This window comes from Amia ocellicauda, chromosome 3, assembly GCF_036373705.1.
Source record: "Amia ocellicauda isolate fAmiCal2 chromosome 3, fAmiCal2.hap1, whole genome shotgun sequence".
Classification (NCBI taxonomy): domain Eukaryota; kingdom Metazoa; phylum Chordata; class Actinopteri; order Amiiformes; family Amiidae; genus Amia; species Amia ocellicauda.
The window spans coordinates 50,786,991-50,813,922 of record NC_089852.1 but is presented as its reverse complement, the minus strand read 5'-3'; the positions used below and the strand labels follow the sequence as shown (position 1 = coordinate 50,813,922).

Here is a 26,932-nt window from a genome sequence, read left to right as displayed (position 1 = left end):
TCTGCATGTTAATGAGGGAAATAAGTATTTGATCCCCTATCAATCAGCAAGATTTCTTGGCTCCCAGGTGTCTTTTATACAGGTAACGAGCTGAGATTAGGAGCACTCTCTTAAAGGGAGTGCTCCTAATCTCAGCTCGTTATCTATATAAAAGACACCTGTCCACAAAAGCAATCAATCAATCAGATTCCAAACTCTCCACCATGGCCAAGACCAAAGAGCTGTCCAAGGATGTCAGGGACAAGATTGTAGACCTACACAAGGCTGGAATGGGCTACAAGACCATCGCCAAGCAGCTTGGTGAAAAGGTGACAACAGTTGGTGCGATTATTCGCAAATGGAAGAAACACAAAATAACTGTCAGTCTCCCTCGGTCTGGGGCTCCATGCAAGATCTCACCTCGTGGAGTTTCTATGATCATGAGAACGGTGAGGAATCAGCCCAGAACTACACGGGAGGATCTTGTTCATGATCTCAAGGCAGCTGGGACCATAGTCACCCAGAAAACAATTGGTAACACACTACACCGTGAAGGACTGAAATCCTGCAGCGCCCGCAAGGTCCCCCTGCTCAAGAAAGCACATGTACAGGCCCGTCTAAAGTTTGCCAATGAACATCTGAATGATTCAGAGGAGAACTGGGTGAAAGTCTTGTGGTCAGATGAGACCAAAATCGAGCTCTTTGGCATCAACTCAACTCGCTGTGTTTGGAGGAGGAGGAATGACCCCAAGAACACCATCCCCACCGTCAAACATGGAGGTGGATACATTATGCTTTGGGGGTGTTTTTCTGCTAAGGGGACAGGACAACTGCACCGCATCAAAGGGACAATGGACGGGGCCATGTACCGTCAAATCTTGGGTGAGAACCTCCTTCCCTGAAAATGGGTCGTGGATGGGTATTCCAGCATGACAATGACCCAAAACACACAGCCAAGGCAACAAAGGAGTGGCTCAAGAAGAAGCACATTAAGGTCCTGGAGTGGCCTAGCCAGTCTCCAGACCTTAATCCCATAGAAAATCTGTGGAGGGAGCTGAAGGTTCGAGTTCCCAAACGTCAGCCTCGAAACCTTAATGACTTGGTGAGGATCTGCAAAGAGGAGTGGGACAAAATCCCTCCTGAGATGTGTGCAAACCTGGTGGCCAACTACAAGAAACATCTGACCTCTGTGATTGCCAACAAGGGTTTTGCCACCAAGTACTAAGTCGAAGGGGTCAAATACTTATTTCCCTCATTAACATGCAAATCAATTTATAACTTTTTTGAAATGCGTTTTTCTGGATTTTTTTGTTGTTATTCTGTCTCTCACTGTTAAAATACACCTACCATTAAAATGATAGACTGATCATTTCTTTGTCAGTGGGCAAACGTACAAAATCAGCAGGGGATCAAATACTTTTTTCCCCTCACTGTACATATGATGCTGTCTCATTAAAAAAATAATATGGAACAGACAAGAGATGAGCAATTATATATATGTGTGGAACCAAAATAACTCTTTTGAGTATCAAGATAATTGGAGATAATTGGAGAAAATAAATAAATAAACAATACATACATAAATAAATACAATAATATAGTCTCTAGTTTTACCTTATCAGTGCTGCAGCCTTGATTTATTTGTTAACTTGCAAATTTCAATTATATTCAAATTCACCTACAGGCTGATTTTCAATTAAAGCCCAGCATCCTATGGTGCATGTGCTGTTTTCTGAAGTCTCTGCTCCTCATTAGCACAGCCCACTTGGGAGAACAGGGGGAAACAAATGGTGAATGTTTCAGAGGTTTTCTGCAGTGAGCGAAAATAAACAAGAAAACTCCAATGTTGCTAAGGTATATACTTTTATACAGACTACAAAATAAGAATACCATTCATTAGACACCAACCTAACAGGTGACATGAGTGAAGAAGAGACCTCACCTGACCAGTCCTAGTACAGCCTAACCCCTTAATGGGAAAATAGTTATTCCCTGGTTCAATTATAAACTATTTTTCTTTGTTCGAGTTCCATTACAAAACATCACCAGGATCCCAAACTTTCACTCCATAAAAAAACAACCGCAACCTTTTTTATACTTGCCAATAACCTGTGTGCCTCCAGTACTCAGTTGGAATAAATGCCTCTCCCTCTACCTCTCCCGGGCTTTCATCTAAACAACATATATTGTAGATGTTATTAGTTTCGATGACAGTCATATTTTTTTATGGCAGCGAATACATTAATGTCTTACGTGTATATTTAAGGAACACTCTCCTTCAAGATATGATGGGTTTCCATAGAAAAGAAAACATACAGAGCTGACTTGTCAATTTCCATCTGCTTTTAATAAATCCACACTGCTTTGGAAAAATCTTCCGAGACTCAATTCTAAATGATTTATACAAATGTGAATGTGCCTGTCTCAAGGGTTACAAGAGCTACGGAGGGACGTCAGTAAAATGGCCAGAGACATATTTCCTGTGGTTTGTACAGTATTACCAACATGAGTGACATCCCGGATGTTTCATTCAGAGCTTCAATCTCACAATAAGTCTCTCAGTAGCTCTCCAGCCAGATGTATTTGCATATTTATACATCATTCACAACTGTGCCCCAGAATACAATATTTATAAAAAATTATTATTTCAGACATATTTTTCTTTCTCCTTTCTCCATAGAGAGTGGGTGCAAGAGCTGTAATTGACACATAGGAAAGTAATCAAGAAAATAACACAGAACAGATTCACTGACAGTGCAGTATGGTTTTATGGATATTGTGTATAGCTGCAGTTACATTCATGATATAGGCTAGCTATATTCATGAATGTTGTCATGTGGAGCAGTGTGGAGTAGTGGTTAGGGCTCTGGGGCCGGTTGCACAAAAGGTCTTAAATGCTTTTAAGACCATTTTTTAGGTCTTAGACTTACATTTAAGCCCAAAATAAATAGGCCTGTTGCACAAAACAAAATTTGGTCTGAAATTTAAGTAATTTGTTAAGCCTACCCTACACCAGGCTTAAATGGGGAGAAGGTATGTCTTGCTATAGAAACTGACATGAAACCAACATGGCAACATGCCTCCAGTGAAAATCCCAGTAACTGAGCAGATTGTGAAATACTCAGACCGGCCCGTCTGGCACCAACAACCATGCCACGCTCAAAATTGCTTAAATCACCTTTCTTTCCCATTCAGACATTCAGTTTGGAGTTCAGGAGATTGTCTTCACCAGGACCACACCCCTAAATGCATTGAAGCAACTGCCATGTGATTGGTTGGTTAGATAATTACATTAATGAGAAATTGAACAGGTGTTCCTAATAATCCTTTAGGTGAGTGTATATATATATATATATATATATATATATATATATACACTCACCTAAAGGATTATTAGGAACACCATACTAATAATGTGTTTGACCCACTTTCGCCTTCAGAACTGCCTAAATTCTACGTGGCATTGATTCAACAAGGTGCTGAAAGCATTCTTTAGAAATGTTGGCCCATATTGATAGGATAGCATCTTGCAGTTGATGGAGATTTGTGGGATGCACATCCAGGGCACGAAGCTCCCGTTCCACCACATCCCAAAGATGCTCTATTGGGTTGAGATCTGGTGACTGTGGGGGCCAGTTTAGTACAGTGAACTCATTGTCATGTTCAAGAAACCAATTTGAAATGATTCGACCTTTGTGACATGGTGCATTATCCTGCTGGAAGTAGCCATCAGAGGATGGGTACATGGTGGTCATAAAGGGATGGACATGGTCAGAAACAATGCTCAGGTAGGCCGTGGCATTTAAACGATGCCCAATTGGCACTAAGGGGCCTAAAGTGTGCCAAGAAAACATCCCCCACACCATTACACCACCACCACCAGCCTGCACAGTGGTAACAAGGCATGATGGATCCATGTTCTCATTCTGTTTACGCCAAATCCTGACTCTACCATCTGAATGTCTCAACAGAAATCTAACCTCATCAGACCAGGCAACATTTTTCCAGTCTTCAACTGTCCAATTTTGGTGAGTTTGTGCAAATTGTAGCCTCTTTTTCCTATTTGTAGTGGAGATGAGTGGTACCTGGTGGGGTCTTCTGCTGTTGTAGCCCATCCGCCTCAAGGTTGTACGTGTTGTGGCTTCACAAATGCTTTGCTGCATACCTCGGTTGTAACGAGTGGTTATTTCAGTCAAAGTTGCTCTTTTATCAGCTTGAATCAGTCGGCCCATTCTCCTCTGACGTCTAGCATCAACAAGGCATTTTCGCCCACAGGACTGCCGCATACTGGATGTTTTTCCCTTTTCACACCATTCTTTGTAAACCCTAGAAATGGTTGTGCGTGAAAATCCCAGTAACTGAGCAGATTGTGAAATACTCAGACCGGCCCGTCTGGCACCAACAACCATGCCACGCTCAAAATTGCTTAAATCACCTTTCTTTCCCATTCAGACATTCAGTTTGGAGTTCAGGAGATTGTCTTGACCAGGACCACACCCCTAAATGCATTGAAGCAACTGCCATGTGATTGGTTGGTTAGATAATTGCATTAATGAGAAATTGAACAGGTGTTCCTAATAATCCTTTAGGTGAGTGTATATATCATGTCTTCACACATTAATTAATGTTTTTCACAACCTCCTGGGGAGCGAGTAAGAGGGTATGAATTCATTATGATTAATGATTATTAAGGGTCTTCTCCAGTATGTTCCTCATGAATTCATGCCAGGGACTGGCTATATGAATAAAAGCAAACAATGTATGGATTCATTACAATTTTGAATTTTAAAATGTATTTTTTCTTGCAGTAATCGGCGTTATGCCAAGTTACGTTTTGTTGTAAAGAATCATACTTATTTACTAATCACAATAATCACATGCACTTCATGTTTACAGCCAATTATTTTGAAGTCATGACTTATTCATGTTATTTCTTAATGAACACTGCATGAGCAGACCATTACAGTAAAGTCATACACCATGCATGGTATTTCCTAATGAATACTACATGATCAAACAATTATAGTAAAGTCCTTAATCTAGGGGCAAGAATGTATACTGAAATATGTGGGTATAGGGGTTTCATGCTGTTGGGATGTACTACTACAAACGGTGCCCCGATGTGACTGAATCGAGTCACACACGGGTCCGCTAGGTCATCAACGTGTTCCATGGCATTCAATGATCATAATAATAATAACAATAAAAATAATTATACCTTTATTTATTCAGCACATTTTTGATGGTGTTCAAAGTGCTTTACAGACATTATAAACAGAATAAAACAAGAAAACAATGAAAAATGTAACTGTTAATAAGATCACAATAATATATATATATATATATATATATATATATATTAAATAACTAGTAAAATTGTATGAAATGGAAAGAGGGCGTTACTGTATTATCTGTAACTATGTTGATTCAGGCTCATCCGTACTAGATGGAGTAAGAATAGGTTCATGAATAGAGAGATTCCATGTAAATGACAAAATAAAATTGTGAAAAGTGAAATGCAAACAAATTTTAAAGTATATTCATCCTTGGTAAACGTTGGATTTAAATATATATATATATATATATATATACACTCACCTAAAGGATTATTAGGAACACCATACTAATACTGTGTTTGACCCCCTTTCGCCTTCAGAACTGCCTTAATTCTACGTGGCATTGATTCAACAAGGTGCTGAAAGCATTCTTTAGAAATGTTGGCCCATATTGATAGGATAGCATCTTGCAGTTGATGGAGATTTGTGGGATGCACATCCAGGGCACGAAGCTCCCGTTCCACCACATCCCAAAGATGCTCTATTGGGTTGAGATCTGGTGACTGTGGGGGCCAGTTTAGTACAGTGAACTCATTGTCATGTTCAAGAAACCAATTTGAAATGATTCGACCTTTGTGACATGGTGCATTATCCTGCTGGAAGTAGCCATCAGAGGATGGGTACATGGTGGTCATAAAGGGATGGACATGGTCAGAAACAATGCTCAGGTAGGCCGTGGCATTTAAACGATGCCCAATTGGCACTAAGGGGCCTAAAGTGTGCCAAGAAAACATCCCCCACACCATTACACCACCACCACCAGCCTGCACAGTGGTAACAAGGCATGATGGATCCATGTTCTCATTCTGTTTACGCCAAATTCTGACTCTACCATCTGAATGTCTCAACAGAAATCGAGACTCATCAGATTAGGCAACATTTTTCCAGTCTTCAACTGTCCAATTTTGGTGAGCTTGTGCAAATTGTAGCCTCTTTTTCCTATTTGTAGTGGAGATGAGTGGTACCCGGTGGGGTCTTCTGCTGTTGTAGCCCATCCGCCTCAAGGTTGTACGTGTTGTGGCTTCACAAATGCTTTGCTGCATACCTCGGTTGTAACGAGTGGTTATTTCAGTCAAAGTTGCTCTTCTATCAGCTTGAATCAGTCGGCCCATTCTCCTCTGACCTCTAGCATCAACAAGGCATTTTCGCCCACAGGACTGCCGCATACTGGATGTTTTTCCCTTTTCACACCATTCTTTGTAAACCCTAGAAATGGTTGTGCGTGAAAATCCCAGTAACTGAGCAGATTGTGAAATACTCAGACTGGCCCGTCTGGCACCAACAACCATGCCACGCTCAAAATTGCTTAAATCACCTTTCTTTCCCATTCAGACATTCAGTTTGGAGTTCAGGAGATTGTCTTGACCAGGACCACACCCCTAAATGCCTTGAAGCAACTGCCATGTGATTGGTTGGTTAGATAATTGCATTAATGAGAAATTGAACAGGTGTTCCTAATAATCTTTTAGGTGAGTGTATATATATATATATATGAACGTGTGGGACATGGTGGGGGGGGCGTGAGCTGCGACCCAAATGTTTTTGGGGGGCGCCACCCAGAACGTTTGGGAACCACTGATGTAATCCCAGACAGAGTCGATGTTGAGATCAAAGCTTTGTGGGGGCCATACCATCACTTCCAGGACTCCTTGTTCTTCTTTATGCTGAAGATAGTTCTTAATGACTTTCGCTGTATGTTTGGGGTCGTTGTCATGCTGCAGAATAAATTTGGGGCCAATCAGATACCTCCCTAATGGTACTCCATGATGGATACGTATCTGCCTGTACTTCTCAGCATTGAGGAAACCATTCATTCTGACCAAATCCCCAACTCCATTTGCAGAAATGCAGCCCCAAACTTGCAAGGAACCTCTACCATGCTTCACTGTTGCCTGCAGACACTCATTCGTGTACCACATTCCAGCCCTTCAGAGAACAAACTGTCGTCTGCTACAGCCAAATATTTCAAATTTTGACTCATCAGTCCAGAGTACCTGCTGCCATTTTTCTGCACCCCAGTTCCTGTGTTTTCATGCATAGTTGAGTCGCTTGGCCTTGTTGCCACGTCGGAGGTATGGCATTTTGACTGCAAGTTTTCCATGAAGGCCACTTCTGACCAGACGTCTCCGGACAGTAGATGGGTGTACCAGGGTCCCACTGTTTTCTGACAATTCTGAGCTGATGGCACTGCTGGACATCTTCCGATTGTGAAGGGAAGTAAGCATGATGTGTCTTTCATCTGCTGCAGTAAGTTTCCTTGGCTGACCACTGCGTCTACGGGCTTCAACGTTGCCCATTTCTTTGTACTTCTTCAAAAGAGCTTGGTCAGCACATCTGGAAACCCCTGTCTACCTTGAAATTTCTGTCTGGGAGAGACCTTGCTGATGCAGTATAACTACCTTGTGTCTTGTTGCTGTGCTCAGTCTTCCCATGGTGTATGCCTTTTGACAGTAAAGTGTCTTCAGGAACCTCACCTTGTTAGCTGAGTTTGGCTGTTCCTCACCCAGTTTTATTCCTCCTATGCAGCTGTTTCTGTTTCAGTTAATGACTGTGTTTCAAACTACATATTGAATTGATGATCATTAGCACCTGTCTGGTATAATTGTTTAATCATACACCTGACTATATGCCCATAGAATCACCGACTTTGTGCAAGTGTACCTAGAAGCATTGATGCTGATTTGAAGGCAAAGGGTGGTCACACCAAATATTTTTTTCTTCCTTTCACTCACTTTGCATTTAGTTAATTGATAAATATAATCTATTAACATGTCTATTTTTGAAAGCATTCTTACTTGACAGCATTTTATCACACCTGTCTAAAACTTTTGCAGAGTACTTTATATGATCAACTTGAAAAAATGAATTCCATATGAGTAAGAGCCTTTAAATCATTATGAATTCACAAACTTGAATTACAAATAAATTTCATCTGAGTTCACAAGAATTACATCATGTAATCATATATTTTTCCTGTGTTGTACTATCGGAATTCATGAGGAATTAATGCCCATTATTGTAAAGTGTTACCATTAAAATCTATTACGTAGTATCTATTATAAATAATGACAAATGTATTAACAACCTACAACTCTTAACTACAATAATATTTTTCTCCTTCCCCTTTTAACTCGAATTGCCATTTTTATCTTTTACATTTGATTTCTAGATCACGTTTTTCTCTTTACAACAATAGATTTCCCTTCTGGAGTTCCAACACTTCAATGTAAAGGTCCTCTCTTTGAACCTAGTTTTTTTTTTTTTAGTTTGAATGGGGCCGACATCTTCAGAATCTGCAATTAAATAAATGTCCTGTTGTTATGTAGTCGGTAAGACAGAAGTAAAATAAGCAATATATATATATTAATAATTGTAACTATACAAATAGGCCTATGTTAAAATTAGTATTTGTATTAAATACCACTCAAAAACAATACACATATTATGTGATGTAGTGTGTAGTGTGTATGTGTAGTGATGCAATTGTTGCTAAACGTAAGCTATAGAGATTTGAAACAATTTGCTACTATGTCTAACAGACAAAAATGATCAGGAAGCAAATATAAAAAAAATGCATGAGAAAAGTGGTGCAATCTCTAAACCAATGAAATTCACTGCTGAAATGTATCAGCATCAACAACGTCCATCACCCGGTGTGGAGAAGAATGACTCAGATTCGTCACTCCACGTCCCCGATGACAGTGGTGGTGCTTCTGCTAAATCCAACTCCCAGACAAAAAACATAAAAGATCCCGGTGAGTTGCCACAATATATGAATGAATCTTTAAGCGGTATATTAGTACAGTCTGGGCCACATCAGGATATGATGTAATTATTTTTAAACAGAGTTGCAAACAAGATACTCTGAGAAATATGTGTTTGTTTGTTTTTGGGGGGGGTGATTTTTTTTTTTGTCTTGCCTAGGGTGGCAGAACATCCAGGACTAAGTACTTTTAAAAACAAATTTAAAAGTAAATTTACAGTGCACACTATGGCGGGGTTGATGGCATTTGTGTTTTGTGTTATTTCATTTAAGGCTTTATTTTTGTCTGCATTTTCCCCCAGAACTACATGTTCTCTTATGATTAGTTGCTCAACTATCGCAAGTTTTTCATCTTCGGTGAAATTTATATTTTTTTCTTTACAAGCAGCCATTTTTTTTATTTGTTCTTCACAAAAATATTAAGACCAGACTTTGTTGCTTAGCAACAACAGGTAAGCCAGGGCTAACGCAGGACCTGCGAGGTTTTGTTTCATGCAACGGTTTTATCGCAAGGTCTTACGTAAGTCCAATTTCACAGGACTTAGCCTAAGGCTGAGACTTAAAGTAAGGCCTTTTTAGTGCAACCAGCCCCTGGACTCTTGAGTGGTGTGTGTTGTGGGTTCAATCCCTGATGGACTGCTCTAGTAAAAGCCCATCTATATAAATAGGTAATTGTATGTAAAATGAATGTGATATATTGCAAGTCGTCCTGGATAAGGGCATCTGATAAGGAATATAATAATAATGTACAAGTATAGATCAGGACATACAAAAATTAAGTACTTGTAGAAGTTACCATTAACTACCATAGATGTGTGTAAGTAACAGCAATTTATGACCCAATTGAAACCAATTGTCCAATATGACACTGTTATAAGACAAAATGGTTGCACTTTACATGCATGTATCTCTATGTAAGTTAGTTTAAAATGTACATTCCATTCCAAAAAATGTTATGTGTAAAGTATACTATGATCGATTCAATATAAAAAGCAATTACAAAAATAAAAAAGGCTGCAAATGTAAAGCATTTAACCAATGCATACAACCAGTTCTCAACTCTGTCTCTGAAACCTAGATATTACACATATCAACTACTAAGATATTGAAGATGCATGCTTGGAATAGCAAGGAGAAATAAGACGACAAAAAAAAAAAAAAAGACCCAAGAACAAACAATGATGTGTTACACTGATGTATGTTAAAATTGCATTTAAATTGTGTGTTCAGATTGTGCCTTCATGTGTATCTAAAGTAGGGTCCGAGATCCCATGAATCAAAGCTGTATTGCATTCTATGAAAAACACACACTGTAATGCTCTCAGGCAAGCACATGTGAGTGGAATTTAAAGTGCATTTTCACAAAACATCGGTATGTGTGTGCATGTGTGCGTGAAGAGAGTACATGTGGGGGAGTGGAATATTGGAGACTAATTAATGATTTGATGATCCTATTTGTTATTCATAATGTTGCACAGGTTAACTTCAATACTAACAGACCCAATCATTTAATAAATGGTAAGGGAGAAAAATCCTCTAAAACAATATAGATCCATGCACAAACTCAGATGTTTATAAAGCAGATATATTAAATGATTGAAAACGGGTACTTTCTATAGAAGACATCGTTTACAGGTACGGGCTTTTGAGCCACAGATTGCATTGGGGTATACTGGAAATGTGTAAAAGACTGGAAATTAAGTTCTAATTAATGCTTGGGGAGTTACTGACATTGTAAAGTTTCTTTATTATTATATATATTTTTTTTAATCCAACTGAACATCAACCTGCCAAATAGGAAAAGGGAAAGGAATTGTGCATGGGGATTATCCCTCCTCTGATTATTGTACTATACAACTCTCACTATAGCTCACTTGTTGTACAATGACAGTAATCAGATTTGCAGCAGTTCAGCTTTTGACAGGATTTCATGACAGTTTAGATATCTTTCAATCTCTTCTCTGCCTCATCTCATTATTTGGCCATCTGACAACATTCCCCCCCCCTCTCTTTATATCCGTTTTTAATGCATCTCATTTAGTGTGTAACTTCTGTCAGCAGAACAAGAAGGGGACCATAACTGTCTAAGATTGGTGAGGATTTATATATATATATATATATATTTATATTAAGTTTAATACTGAAGAATTTCCACACACACACACATATTATATATATATATATATATATATATATATATATATATATATACACACACACACACACAGTACTGTGCAAACGTTTTAGGCAGGTATGAAAAAATGCTGTCAAGTAAGAATGCTTTCAAAAATAGACGTTAATTTATCAATTAACTAAATGCAAAGAGAGTGAAAAGAAGAACAATCTTCATCAAATCAATATTTGGTGTGACCACCCTTTGCCTTCAAAACAGCATCAATTCTTCTAGGTACACTTGCACAGTTTTTGAAGGAACTCGGCGGGTAGGTTGGCCCAAACATCTTGGAGATCTAGGCAACCTCACATGCTTCTCTCTCCTTGTAATCCCAGACAGATTCGATGATGTTGAGATCAGGGCTCTGTGGGGGCCATACTATCACTTCCAGGACTCCTTGTTCCTCTTTACGCTGAAGATAGTTCTTAATGACTTTCGCTGTGTGTTTGGGGTCATGCTGCAGAATAAATTTGGGGCCAATCGGATGCCTCACTGATAGTATTGCATGATGGAGAAGTATCTGCCTGTACTTCTCAGCATTGAGAAGACCATTAATTCTGACCAAATACCCAACTCCATTTGCAGAAATGCAGCCCCAAACTTGCAAGGAACCTCCACCATGCTTCACTGTTGCCTGCAGACACTCATTCGTGTACCGCTCTCCAGCCCTTCGGTGAACAAACTGCCTTCTGCTACAGCAAAATATTTCAAATTTTGACTCATCAGTCCAGAGTACCTGCTGCCATTTTTCTGCACCCCAATTCCTATGTTTTCATGCATAGTTGAGTCGCTTGGCCTTGTTTCCACGTTGGAGGTATGGCATTTTGACCGCAAGTCTTCCATGAAGGCCACTTCTGACCAGACTTCTCAGGACAGTAGATGGGTGTACCAGGGTCCCACTGTTTTCTGCCAATTCTGAGCTGATGGCACAGCTGGACATCTTCCGATTGTGAAGGGAAGTAAACATAATGTGTCTTTCATCTGCTGCAGTAAGTTTCCTTGACTGACCACTGCGTCTACAGTGCTCAGCGTTGCCCGTTTCCTTGTGCTTCTTCAAAAGAGCTTGGACAGCACATCTGGAAACCCCTGCCTGCCTTGAAATTTCTGCCTGGGAGAGACCTTGCTGATGCAGTATAACTACCTTGTGTCTTGTTGCTGTGCTCAGTTTTGCCATGGTGTATGACTTTTGACAGTAAACCTTCAGCAACCTCACCTTGTTAGCTGAGTTTGGCTGTTCCTCACCCAGTTTTATTCCTCCTACACATCTGTTTCTGTTTCACTTAATGATTGTGTTTCAACCTACATATTGAATTGATGATCATTAGCACCTGTTTGGTATAATTGTTTAATCAAACACCTGACTATATGCCTACAAAATCCTTGACTTTGTGCAAGTGTACCTAGAAGAATTGATGCTGTTTTGAAGGCAAAGGGTGGTCACACCAAATATGGATATGATTTAGATTTTTCTTCTATTCATTCTCTTTGCATTTTGTTAATTGATAAATATAATCTATTAACATGTCTATTTTTGAAAGCATTCTTACTTTACAGCATTTGTTCACACCTGCCTAAAACTTTTGCATAGTACTATATATACACTCACCTAAAGGATTATTAGGAACACCTGTTCAATTTCTCATTAATGCAATTATCTAACCAACCAATCACATGGCAGTTGCTTCAATGCATTTAGGGGTGTGGTCCTGGTCAAGACAATCTCCTGAACTCCAAACTGAATGTCTGAATGGGAAAGAAAGGTGATTTAAGCAATTTTGAGCGTGGCATGGTTGTTGGTGCCAGACGGGCCGGTCTGAGTATTTCACAATCTGCTCAGTTACTGGGATTTTCACGCACAACCATTTCTAGGGTTTACAAAGAATGGTGTGAAAAGGGAAAAACATCCAGTATGCGGCAGTCCTGTGGGCGAAAATGCCTTGTTGATGCTAGAGGTCAGAGGAGAATGGGCCGACTGATTCAAGCTGATAGAAGAGCAACTTTGACTGAAATAACCACTCGTTACAACCGAGGTATGCAGCAAAGCATTTGTGAAGCCACAACACGTACAACCTTGAGGCGGATGGGCTACAACAGCAGAAGACCCCACCGGGTACCACTCATCTCCACTACAGATAGGAGAAAGAGGCTACAATTTGCACAAGCTCACCAAAATTGGACAGTTGAAGACTGGAAAAATGTTGCCTGGTCTGATGAGTCTCGATTTCTGTTGAGACATTCAGATGGTAGAGTCAGAATTTGGCGTAAACAGAATGAGAACATGGATCCATCATGCCTTGTTACCACTGTGCAGGCTGGTGGTGGTGGTGTAATGGTGTGGGGGATGTTTTCTTGGCACACTTTAGGCCCCTTAGTGCCAATTGGGCATTGTTTAAATGCCACGGCCTACCTGAGCATTGTTTCTGACCATGTCCATCCCTTTATGACCATGGCTCTGATGGCTACTTCCAGCAGGATAATGCACCATGTCACAAAGGTCGAATCATTTCAAATTGGTTTCTTGAACATGACAATGAGTTCACTGTACTAAACTGGCCCCCACAGTCACCAGATCTCAACCCAATAGAGCATCTTTGGGATGTGGTGGAACGGGAGCTTCGTGCCCTAGATGTGCATCCCACAAATCTCCATCAACTGCAAGATGCTATCCTATCAATATGGGCCAACATTTCTAAAGAATGCTTTCAGCACCTTGTTGAATCCATGCCACGTAGAATTAAGGCAGTTCTGAAGGCGAAAGGGGGTCAAACACAGTATTAGTATGGTGTTCCTAATAATCCTTTAGGTGAGTGTATATATATATGGTCATATGGTCATATGGTGGTCATAAAGGGATGGACATGGTCAGAAACAATGCTCAGGTAGGCCGTGCCATTTAAACGATGCCCAATTGGCACTAAGGGGCCTAAAGTGTGCCAAGAAAACATCCCCCACACCATTACACCACCACCACCAGCCTGCACAGTGGTAACAAGGCATGATGGATCCATGTTCTCATTCTGTTTACGCCAAATTCTGACTCTACCATCTGAATGTCTCAACAGAAATCGAGACTCATCAGACCAGGCAACATTTTTCCAGTCTTCAACTGTCCAATTTTGGTGAGCTTGTGCAAATTGTAGCCTCTTTTTCCTATTTGTAGTGGAGATGAGTGGTACCCGGTGGGGTCTTCTGCTGTTGTAGCCCATCCGCCTCAAGGTTGTACGTGTTGTGGCTTCACAAATGCTTTGCTGCATACCTCGGTTGTAACGAGTGGTTATTTCAGTCAAAGTTGCTCTTCTATCAGCTTGAATCAGTCGGCCCATTCTCCTCTGACCTCTAGCATCAACAAGGCATTTTCGCCCACAGGACTGCCGCATACTGGATGTTTTTCCCTTTTCACACCATTCTTTGTAAACCCTAGAAATGGTTGTGCGTGAAAATCCCTGTAACTGAGCAGATTGTGTAATACTCAGACCGGCCCGTCTGGCACCAACAACCATGCCACGCTCAAAATTGCTTAAATCACCTTTCTTTCCCATTCAGACATTCAGTTTGGAGTTCAGGAGATTGTCTTGACCAGGACCACACCCCTAAATGCATTGAAGCAACTGCCATGTGATTGGTTGGTTAGATAATTGCATTAATGAGAAATTGAACAGGTGTTCCTAATAATCCTTTAGGTGAGTGTATATTGAACCATCTCTTGTGCATTTGAGAAAAACTATTAAGTCTGGAAGCGAGTGTTTAAATCCCAGGTTGAGACAAAAAAGTTTCCCTGATGGAATAACACTGATCTGACAAGCTTCAAAGAAAGAGCAATGCATTTCAACAGGGCCTACTGTAAAAACAAAACATGCATTTTGTAAAACTAAATTGATAAATAAAGGAGTATTAATTTCACCGATAACAGTTTAAAGTTTCCTCAACATAGACAGATACATTATTAGAATCTGTTCGAAATATTGTCATATCATTGTGCATTGACCGTATGAAAATCAAACAAAATTAAGAAGCAACAACGATGCTTACATCTAATAACTTATCTTTTTGTGGGCCATAATTAATTTATTTGAAGTCTTGCAAAAGTGGAGATCATAGCTGTCCAAATGCTTTCTTGTTAATGTTTGTTTCCCTAAGAAGTTATCAATAACAGGCAATTGAGTGTGATTAACACAGATTCCAATGTGTCTTATGTTTCCCTTCCATCATTTGGTATTAATATCTTTGAAGGTGTAGCCTGCTCCAGGGATTCAAAGGGAAACTAGGGACTGCTGTAGTATTTCACATAGGATCATTCATACGGGATTCATTCTGGATAGAAATCATCGGTAGAGGTGTGTATTATTCATACTTGTAGTCCTCTTGTTTCATTATGTTTCAATCTCATGTCAACCTTTGCACTTTCTTCTATCCTCAGAATAGCAGCAAAAGAAAATAGGGTGCAGGGTATACCGCATTCCCTGTAGTTATTTTTTTCAGGAAAATAGAAAGATGTCAAATATGCTTTCTAAACCCACTTTCCTCCCACAACCCACTGCAGTTCAAAGAAATTTTCAAAGCACAGTGCATAATACATTAAGTACAAGTATTAAGCAGATGAATTAAGTAAAGGTTTAAAGACAAAATTATCCATTTGTGTTATTGAGGATTCTTGTGGAAGATCCTCTTTAGTCCACAATGTATTAATGGGTTTATGATCTGGTGTAGCTTTAGCTTATTAAAAAAATAAAAAAAACACTTCCATGTCTTTATAAGAAGCAGAAAGAAATTAAGTCTGCTCTTGGAACACAGTTAATTTTCTCCTTTAAAAAGAGGGTCAAAGATGTAACAATGGTGTAGCTATGTGATCAATATGAAAAATAATGCGTGGGTTGCAGAACTTGTTCCCTGAAACAGCAAAAGAAGACGAAGACAGTGGTTCTTCCATAAACTTCTCCCTGGGAATCAGCTCTACCAAAAGACATTTGTGTTAAGTGCTATTTTGTTTGTTTTGTTTTTCCCTTTCTGGATCATGCTATTCGACTCCCATACCTCAAAACACTTGGATGAAAACCCTTGGCCTTTTGTTTATTGTTCTTGTAAAACTGTAAAAGGCAATAGATGTTTAAGAACAAGATGGAGGGCAGAAAAAAATAAAATTGTAGCTGTGAAATAGTGAAATTGAGAATTTATTTAAAGGAGAAAACTGGGAGGTTCAGATTTTTGCTGCCTACCTTGAGTAGTTGAAGAGCTTGCTACCCCAGAGGCTATGTTCTCCCCGCATCCCGGAGTGGAAAAAGCAAGAATCCGTGCCATCAAAATTGTTTAAGCCATCCTCTGTGTTTTTGGATGCGTGGCTGTGGACTACATCCAGCAGGACGATGATCCCCATTGAGTGCGCTACATCGATCAGCTCCTTCAGCTCCTCTGGGTTTCCATAGCGGCTACGAACAAGAAAGGAATTTAAGAGGCACTCAAAATTAAACAACCACAACTTTATACAATTCAAACCAGGAGGGGCAGAATCATTTCTGGACACCCTCAAGTGGGTGAATGGGATTGAATTTCTTGGAGGCTTGGAATGTAGAAGGCCGATTTTTCAAAGGAGAATTCAGAAATCCTGAAGGGGGTCACAAAAGTCAATATAAAGCATTATCGCCAAATTGGTAACAAAGGAGGAAGATGGAAATGGGACTCCCATGAAGTTTTTCATTTATTGGCTATGATACTGAGGCCTCCCCCGAAGAAGAATATCTGAGATTTTGGGATCTCAACATTTATCTGCTAGCATTACAACAGCAACATCAACATCAAGGAAGATGACATGTTTAAGGACCGTACACGTGTTAATTCCAGTGTGACTGGAAACCTATCAAATCACAAGAACCTATGTACTGTGAACCAAAATATCACATGGCCACATTTTTTTTCTGCAGTGTGTGCTTTTGCTTAACCCCAAAGTCTGCACAAGCACCAACAGAAAGAAATATTTGTTTTGAAAATTAAATGAAAGGTGGTTTTCAATTAACTCTGTGCTTCGAAGGATCATAGTGTGTTCATACACTTTTCTTTGCCGAGATGCATTCTGCCAATGCCTAGAGTGATGACGATAAGCGCTGCTTTAATCACGAGTTCCTTATGTATACCCTTCATGTAATTGTCTTCTGAAGTCTGATCCAAATGTGGCTCTTATAATATCAGCTTCCCTGCAAACATAACATGCTGATAATATTACTCTGCCTATTATTCTGAGAATCTTGCCAGCAAGGTTTTAAATGACTATGAATGATCAATCATGAGTGAAATTACTCTGTATACATTACACTTATCTATACAATATTAATCGGCAGGATATGGCTGCTGCTGGAATGAAGCACATAAATAAACTGTTGACAAATCATCCATTTATTAAGCAGGGCTTCTTGCCTTTTACCAAGAGCGTTCCCAGTGTTATTTTTGGTACTACCTTTATCTAAGGCCACTTTCTTTCAGGATTAGCAGCAAATGTGTTTACAGGAAGATTACTGCTTGTGTCAGAGTCCTTTGCAATGATTTAGTGCACACTCTGCAGCTCATGTATTTAGGCAAGAGCTAAAGAACTAAAACTAGACCTTATGGTTTCACAGAAAGAGACCTGTGTAGCTTTTGTCTTGCATATCCTGCTGATTTTATACACATAAAATGGCATACTGGGTTTAGGCACTTCAGCATGCTTGGCCCGTCTCCGCTTTAGAGACCTGTGAATTCCATACAAATGTTTATGCCATTCCCAGCTATTAATATGCCTCGTTAGAATTAGGAGATACAGATTTGGTTTGCAGGACACTGTCACATTAAATTGTGCACCCTTGACACAGTGACAAAAACTAGTGTGACACTGCAAAATGAAAATGAAGCCAACGCAAGCACATCCATATCTGGTGGCCTAGCCTTGTGCATCACATGGGGGCTTATGTTAAAAACTGATATTTCAGACACTTTGGGGAAGATATCAGCCCTGCATCAAACACAGAGCTACCAGATATGGATATTGGGCAAAACACAGATAGATTTTAACAGGTCTCAGCATATTTGCCTGCTATCTGAGTTATAAACATTAAGTCAATCAATAATCTAAATCTATTTAGTTATCTTCTTAAGATGCACAGATTCACTCCACAGAAAAGCTTACCTGGATGCAGCAAAAAAACTTGTGACCTGGTATCCAAAGCTGGCATAATATGCATGTTCCATTACTGCCATTAGTTGAATACAATTGTATCCTGCAAAAGATTTAAAAAAAAATAGAAAATGAATGAGAGATGACTTGCTTTCTATAAATATGTTAAACCACAGGAAAACATTAAAATATTTGTGTATGTGGGTTGAAAAAGTCATTAAGAATATATATTTTAGTCTATGTGACAAAACAGGACATTTTTGACAAATGTCATCATTGCAATGCATTTCAAAAAAGCAATGGACTTCAGGCAACTAATCTGTTCAACAATTTTTAATGAGGCATATACAATACTAGAACCTCTGCATCTTTCTAGGGTTTGTACATCCACCCCTACATCATACATTCCTCTCATGGCTGGTTTCACAGACCATGATTAGCACTAGTCTTAGACTACTATACCTAAAATAGCATTGGCTAGTCCATGATAAGAGCTAATTTGTGTCTGTGAAAACAGCCCTTCAACTGGTAATACTGAAATAAACTTAAAAGCATACAGAAAGCAAAAAATAAAAAACGGACTCAGTCCCTTTACTATTTTGATTTATTAAATGGAGTCTAAACTAATTAAACAAATACATATAGTGCTGTTCTATCATTAACCTTGTATATAAGTATAAAGCATGCTGGCAAAATACAGGGTAATGAAAGACAGTATGCGGACAGTATGATTTTCGTTGTTGCTGTTGTTGAAACTCAAAAGCACAGACAGGAAAAACAATTGCTATGACTTTAGGAAACAGTGTATCTATTTTAGTTAATGTTCCCTTTTAGCTTGTGGTATACGTGCATACTCATGAATTTGCATCAGAAGACCTCACCCAGGTGAACATTTTGAAAACCAGAGGATTGTGAGCTGTGAAGCGATGTTTTTTTCTTATGACAGGTCTCTATACTGCTACAGATAAATAAATAGTTAAATTATATTAGTAGGTAGTTATAGAGTTTAATGCATTGTGAAGCCATGATCATAAACAGTACTATAGTCGTATACATACATACATACATACATACATACATACATACATAAACAAATACAGAAAATTTTAGTTGTAACAAATGTGTTACCTACATGTGTTAGGAAATGTTATATTTCACCTCACTTGACAGAATGCAACACTGATAACCATTATTCAGCACTATTTTGACAAAAGATACTTCAACTTATTTACATAACACATTCAGTTAACACTTACTCATAGAGAGCTTTTGTCTTCAATCTGCAAGGCAGTCCCAAATCATAAAGACAAGTATACTAGAAGGTGTGGTCATCATGTATCTCACACGATACTAGTCCTTAGGCCATGTATACATCAGGTATTTTGAGAACCCTTGCACCTTCACAAGGAAGACTAAACCCAGTCCCTTTGTGAAAGCAGTTTCTGACAGTTCTTTGAACCTCACTTGGGGAATCTGAGAAGACTACATTTTCTTTTTCTATATCAGGCTTAACAAAGTTTCGCTTTGAGGACCGGTGACAGATGTGAGGTGAAAAAAGTTCCTCTTTTGTTACTAAGCCGCTTCTGCTGCTTTCCTCGAGGAGCGCCCCCATGCAATGAATGCCGAGCAGAAGCAGGGTATGGAATACTAGGAGACCTTGGAGTCTAGCTGTATTGTGGATCCTATTGTGCAAATGCTTTCAAGTGATGCGGTTGTGTCTATTGGCTTATTTTTTTTTAATAGAATTGCATTCAGCTAAGCTGGCTGCCTCACAGTAGAAAAGGAAAGAATTACCTAAAGACAGACTTGATCTCACCACTCTGCTAGCTGTAAGAAACACATTTGTTGTTTTTTTAATTCCATCAAAGTACCAGTCCTTGCCGACAATGAAGAGAAGTGTATCCATTGCATTCTTGAGTAAGTTAAGTCGGGAACAGCATGTATACAAAATGCAGGATTAGAATACATTCACACACTGGCAGTCAAAAGTATCATGCCACCTGGACAATCTAACTTAGAAGGGAGAGGTATACTTAAGCCACTGGCATAGACAATTCAAGTTATAAATACATTGCAATATTACAATGGATATGTGCTACTGGCATGAAACTCTCTTATAAAATGAACTTTCCCTCTCAGTAGAAAGGATGAAGATAGTTTTTAAAAGGAACTTAATTAAGTGACGTTAAAATCTGTCAGCAGCTTATAGAATGGGAAGTCAGCTGCTTTCTATAAAATCTATTTTATACAGGGAAGCTATAACAGAATCAAAGAGATGTGTGTGGTGAGTGAGTTACATTGGCTTTGAGGGAGGATTGAAACGTGATCATGGGTGTGTCATTGCACTTCACAAGAAAGAGTTATGGAAAAGAAACTGGAGGAGGGGAAAAAGTATATTTCACTTGTGTTGGACCACATTTGACAGATACAGGAAAATCTCTGAATCCGGAAGGAAACCTCAAGACTTCAGGGCATTTTACCTTGACAAGAAGTACTCAGTACTATGACGTGCCTTAAAAAAATGTTTCACCCTACAGAAAATAGATTGAGAAATGTTATACACATATATACATTATCAACTTCAGGTAAAAGCGGTCCAAATGTAAGAATTACAAAAAAAAGAACAAACAAATAAACACCTTGAAGTTATATGTATTCTCTCTAATGGGACCATTTGGTTTATCAAATCGCAAGCATGTGCATTTGGAAATCTCCATCACAATACTATAAACCATTTCACCCAGTCCAATAAACAGAGACATACAGAATGAGGAAGGATTAAATGTCAGCACAAGTTCATAAATGAGTTTTACTACAGGACTGAAAATCTACGGCTGCAGGTCTACGAGTACATTTTCGCAGTTCTGAAGCATAATTGGGGTGACTACGGCATCCGCTAAAGGCAAAGACCTTAATACCAAATTCCCTCACCTTCTACCCAGCATATCCAAAGCTAGTGTCGGTTTATTTTTAAAGTTCATGTTTAACCTCTTTCATTGATTCACAGAGCATCCACTTGGTACAGCTGATGGAAACTCTTTAAAATCCAGGCAACTGCTATCAAGCAACAGACTACAATTAGAACCAATGGCTATACAATCCTTTCATTTATTATTCTACCAATTTGTAAAATGTATTTACAAGCAAGCAAGCAATGTATTTTATGGTTTCACATTTGTCTGCAGAACAGTGTGATTTCATAGCAAATTACGTAAATTCTCCCCAAATAAATACTTAGTATAGCATTGTTTTTCCAAACCTTATATATTCCGTGAATCCCCCACCCTTTTCTATCCTTCGAGACCAGGGTGATTGAGTGGGCTTTTGTGATTAAAGATAAAAGTTGTCAATGAAAATGTATGTCACATGTATTCAGTGTTAATTTATAATTACAGTACCTTTAAATTATTGATTTTGATTGCATGCCTAAGACTGAACTGTTAGCCTACTGTTCCACTATATTATTAAGGTGCCATCAGATCTGTAATCTTGGAATTGGCACTGAATACATGATGGCTTTGTGATTTATCGATATCAGAGTTAGGCACCTTCACAGGAGACAAGCAGTTTAGAATATGACTGGGATGCCTCATCACCATTGATAGCAAATTTATTTATGATCTAATTTAAACCCATGATGAGCCTATATTTTAAAATATTTTTTCTTGTAAGGGGTCTCTTTATGTGTTGCCTGTATGACCCAAGGACATTCAGATGAGGGAAGGAAGACTAAGTTTTTTTTTTTTTTTTTTTTGATGAGCAGCCAACTCACTGCACATTTGTGTTTGTGCAGCCAATTCCATTGAGAACTGAGAGATTATTATTGGTATTACATTTTTACGAAATTGGCCTTATTTTAGATATCTTGATCCGGGCATGATCCTTTTGCCAAATGTTATGGTTGAAATGTTTTGAAATGCTTTTCATGTTTATACACCATATAATTATTACCAGAATCTGTATTGCCTACTTAAAATGCATAACATAACACTGCGATGAGTGGAAAAAATAAAATAAAAATCTGCTTCATTCATTTTTGTCAAAGTTAGAATCTGCAATTACGTTTTTTGTTTGTGTGTGTTGTATGCCCACGTTTGGAATCACTCGTTAATATTCAACCACACACATTACTGTCTGCTGCAATAAAGTGAGAGATCTGAAAAACTCTCTCACACACACCCTATGAGACTGAACAACAGGCATTATATCACTAACAAAAAACAAAAACAAGTTTCTGTGCCAAATGTAGGAAGTAAATAGATACTGTTTTGTGAAAGGTGTTTCCCTAAGATCTCTTTGATTTAGTTTATGTTGTATATTGTGGCTTTTCAGTGGCAAAGGACTCACCAGCTTCATGGAAGCTTCATGTTTTATGGAACCAACTGCTGGTGCTCTGTGAAGGAACTGTAACATCTATCCGAAACATCAAAGCTCTCCAGAAAAATATCCATCTGTCTAAGTCAATGTCCCCGTTATTGAAAGGCAGAGTTTTAAAGAATGAGAGAGTCAAGGGTCCACAATCCCACAAAGCACACATGGGCTATCCCTGACCCATCATTGTCAAAGTGAACCAGTCCCCTCCCAGGACTCCCAGGTACTGATTCTGTATCAGAAAATGGGCAGCCATCTCACAGACCAGGATTAGCAGTGCTTGCCTTGCACTCCCACAGAACCCTTGCCAGTAAAATGGGTGGTTCCTGAATAGAGAGGAATACATTTAAAAGGGTGTCAATTTACTTATCTGAAGTTGTTCTGAGGTTTTGGAACCACCCACTCACAGGCTTCCCTTTGTCAGTTAGCATGGCAGTCCTTTTGTTGGAACATTAATTACATCAAAAGACTAAAGATCCTTTTGTTCCTAACTCCTGGCACACTTGTGTATTGATTTTAAAATCTTTTATCAGAAAAGTAAACATCAAACCTGTCGCACTTTCTTCTTTTTCTTATTCTTCTTCCACACCAAAAAGCAGCGAATATATGAAGTGAAAACTTCAAAGAGTTTCTAAGTAAGGCGGCATTTAAAGACTCCCTCTTTGCCACACACGCAAAAAGACGGTTCAGTCAATAAACATATTTTTACTGCTGATAAAATGAATGTGGGGTTTGAGTTAAATGCATGCCAGCTTTCATCGCTATATCTTTGATTTCATGTAATCCCAGTGTTTGGTATTTCATCCTCAAGCTTTTCAATATTCTGTTAATATTAGCCTTCTTTTCTGACAAATTGAGGAGGGGAGTGAGGCTTTTATAACAGGCTGCATGAACATGATTATGAGATATATTAACATTGGACACTAGATCACCACCTGGAGTTCACATCAATACCAGGTGGAAGAAGTCTCTGTTTCACCAGGGGAAGGGGTGGGTGGAAGACGACTGCGGATGGCTCTGACAGTAGGAGCGACATGACATGCTTTGACATTTAAGAGCGACTGCTTGTTTCATCCCGTCTGAATCAGTATGGAAGTTATAATGATGAGCCCAGTCATTAGTGATTCCAAATTGGGGTGAACGGGGGTAGGGGGAGAATTACAGTATAATAAAAAATAATGTAAATAAAAAGAGAAATTAGACAGGCTATTCAACTCAAGAAAGTTAATCTGTTGTTATCTGGATGTAACTCAAAGCCGCAGAGGCTGGTTAAAATAAGTTAATTTAAATAACTGGAAAAGGAGATGAGAAATACATGTCTCACTGTACTATAATAACTATAATGGTTTGATAGCTTTTGAGACATTCCTTTAAGTACTGATATTAAAAACCTTTCACTTTCTAGCATTTTTGTTACTTGACTAAGACAGTTATAATTTATATAGCGCAGGCAGCAACAATATTGTGTTTTGGCATAATTCAGTAACCACTTAAATGTTCTACCCTTAATGAATGATAACATCATATGTGTGTCTTTAACCCTTTAAAAAGCAAAAGGAAAAGAAGTATTAATTCTCATTCAAATTATTTTTCAATTTTCAATAAATGTATACATTCAAGACAATAATCTTGTAGGTCTGACGTAAAAACCACTGCAATAAAAATGATCCGTCTTATCTTAAAAGGAAAGAAAAATCTTATGACAGATGTTTGAAGTGGCTGTCACCACTGTATCTCCCAAATCAGAGCCACTGTAACAGGTTAGGCTTTGAGTGGGCGTACACCGCTATAGAAATGTATGAGCCCTACCTGTAATTGAGAATCATCATGTCTAATATAAACAGCACAACTCAGATGTCTGAATGCACATTAGCATCCTGGTTGTCACAAACCAGGAAGTGTGAAAGGCGCTTATTGGCAGCAAAGGGACGATTGGTGCATGAGCTACCTCAGCAGCCAATCCCATTGTCACAGAGATGCTATCAAATCAGCACCCTGTCAGTTTCCACCAGGCGTCTAGCCTAACATGAGAGCACTCCTGACTACCTCACACCCACTTACTAACTTACTAATTACTGGTTCCATTCACTACTTTGACTGGTGTCAGTTCCAGAAGACTTGAAAAAGAATAACAGAAGAGGATTTGTTCAATAAATGTGGATGGGGTTTTCAGGTTTTTTGGCACACATCTGGGTCAACAATTTGAAAGGCTGTTTTTTTTTTTTTTTTTTTTTTTTTTACACAAAAGTAGCAAGAAAAGTGTTCTCGCATCCATATGTGGCATTAACCGAACAGATTGGGTCTCAAAACTGTAACCTCAGACCAGCCAGCATGTTAACACAGCAGAACCTTAAATACGGGACATGACTGTGGGATTTTTAGTATTTAACAGAGATAAAAACCTTCTTTGCACAACCTAGAATGTGATTTACAAGATACCGGGTAGCAGCAGATGTTTCTCAGAAAACTCCTTGACCCAGACTGATTTAGTCTCCCTTCAATACCCCTTTAATCATTTTGCCCACCTTTTCCATTTCATATTCTCCAATTTAGGACTAACTGCTGTAAATAAACCTCAGAGCACCTCTTCCGACATTGTGGTAGATTGGGAGAGCTGAAGAGTGAAGAACATACACATACACACCTACAATGTTGCAGGTCTTTTTTCTTTAAGGTCCTAACTTGCTGATTTGCAAGAAATGTTTACATTATTTACAGGGGTGTAGGTTTCATTTCAAAATGGGGGGACGCCATCAATATTGTGGGGGATGTGTTCCCTATGCCTATGGAGCCAGGCATACATTATTGGGGGGATAATTTAACGTTCTCTCAAAATTGGAGATTTTCTAAACCTACACCTATGGTTATGTAGACATACTTTCGGGATTAAATTAACCAAATCTAGCTCCAGATGCATAGCTTTATCTTCTGGCCCTGTGCATTAAAAACTGTTAATGAAAAATTATTATTGTTGAATATACAGTGAGGGAAAAAAGTATTTGATCCCCCGCTGATTTTGTACGTTTGCCCACTGACAAAGAAATGATCAGTCTATAATTTTAATGGTAGGTGTATTTTAACAGTGAGAGACAGAATAACAACAAAAAAATCCAGAAAAACGCATTTCAAAAAAGTTATACATTGATTTGAATGTTAATGAGGGAAAGAAGTATTTGACCCCTTCGACTTAGTACTTGGTGGCAAAACCCTTGTTGGCAATCACAGAGGTCAGACGTTTCTTGTAGTTGGCCACCAGGTTTGCACACATCTCAGGAGGGATTTTGTCCCACTCCTCTTTGCAAATCCTCTCCAAGTCATTAAGGTTTTGAGGCTGACGTTTGGAAACTCGAAACTTCAGCTCCCTCCACAGATTTTCTGTGGGATTAAGGTCTGGAGACTGGCTAGGCCACTCCAGGACCTTAATGTGCTTCTTCTTGAGCCACTCCTTTGTTGCCTTGGCTGTGTGTTTTGGGTCATTGTCATGCTGGAATACCCATCCACGACCCATTTTCAATGCCCTGGCTGAGCGAAGGAGGTTCTCACCCAAGATTTGACGCTACATGGCCCCGTCCATCGTCCCTTTGATGCGGTGTAGTTGTCCTGTCCCCTTAGCAGAAAAACACCCCCAAAGCATAATGTATCCACCTCCATGTTTGACGGTGGGGATGGTGTTCTTGGGGTCATTCCTCCTCCTCCAAACACAGCGAGTTGAGTTGATGCCAAAGAGCTCGATTTTGGTCTCATCTGACCACAACACTTTCACCCAGTTCTCCTCTGAATCATTCAGATGTTCATTGGCAAACTTCAGACGGGCCTGTACATGTGCTTTCTTGAGCAGGAGGACCTTGCGGGAGCTGCAGGATTTCAGTCCTTCACGGCGTAGTGTGTTACCAATTGTTTTCTTGGTGACTATGGTCCCAGCTGCCTTGAGATCATGAACAAGATCCTCCCGTGTAGTTCTGGGCTGATTCCTCACCGTTCTCATGATCATTGAAACTCCACGAGGTGAGATCTTGCATGGAGCCCCAGACCGAGGGAGACTGACAGTTATTTTGCGTTTCTTCCAATTGCGAATAATCGCACCAACTGTTGTCACCTTCTCACCAAGCTGCTTGGCGATGGCCTTGTAGCCCATTCCAGCCTTGTATAGGTCTACAATCTTGTCCCTGACA

At 39.3% G+C, this 26,932-nt stretch overlaps 1 protein-coding gene across 3 annotated transcripts in view; it reads right to left on the bottom strand.

Annotated features, from left to right (window-relative positions):
• Positions 1 to 26,932, bottom strand: part of LOC136746956 (1,4-alpha-glucan-branching enzyme) — a 374,922-nt gene that overhangs the window by 226,792 nt on the left and 121,198 nt on the right. For all 3 annotated transcript variants that reach the window (XM_066699867.1, XM_066699866.1, XM_066699865.1), the window contains exons 6-7: positions 18,402 to 18,492; positions 16,465 to 16,674 (exon numbers count right to left, since the gene is read on the bottom strand). In XM_066699867.1, the coding sequence (XP_066555964.1) occupies positions 16,465 to 16,674; positions 18,402 to 18,492 (301 nt within the window). The remainder of the gene's footprint in view (positions 1 to 16,464; positions 16,675 to 18,401; positions 18,493 to 26,932) is intronic.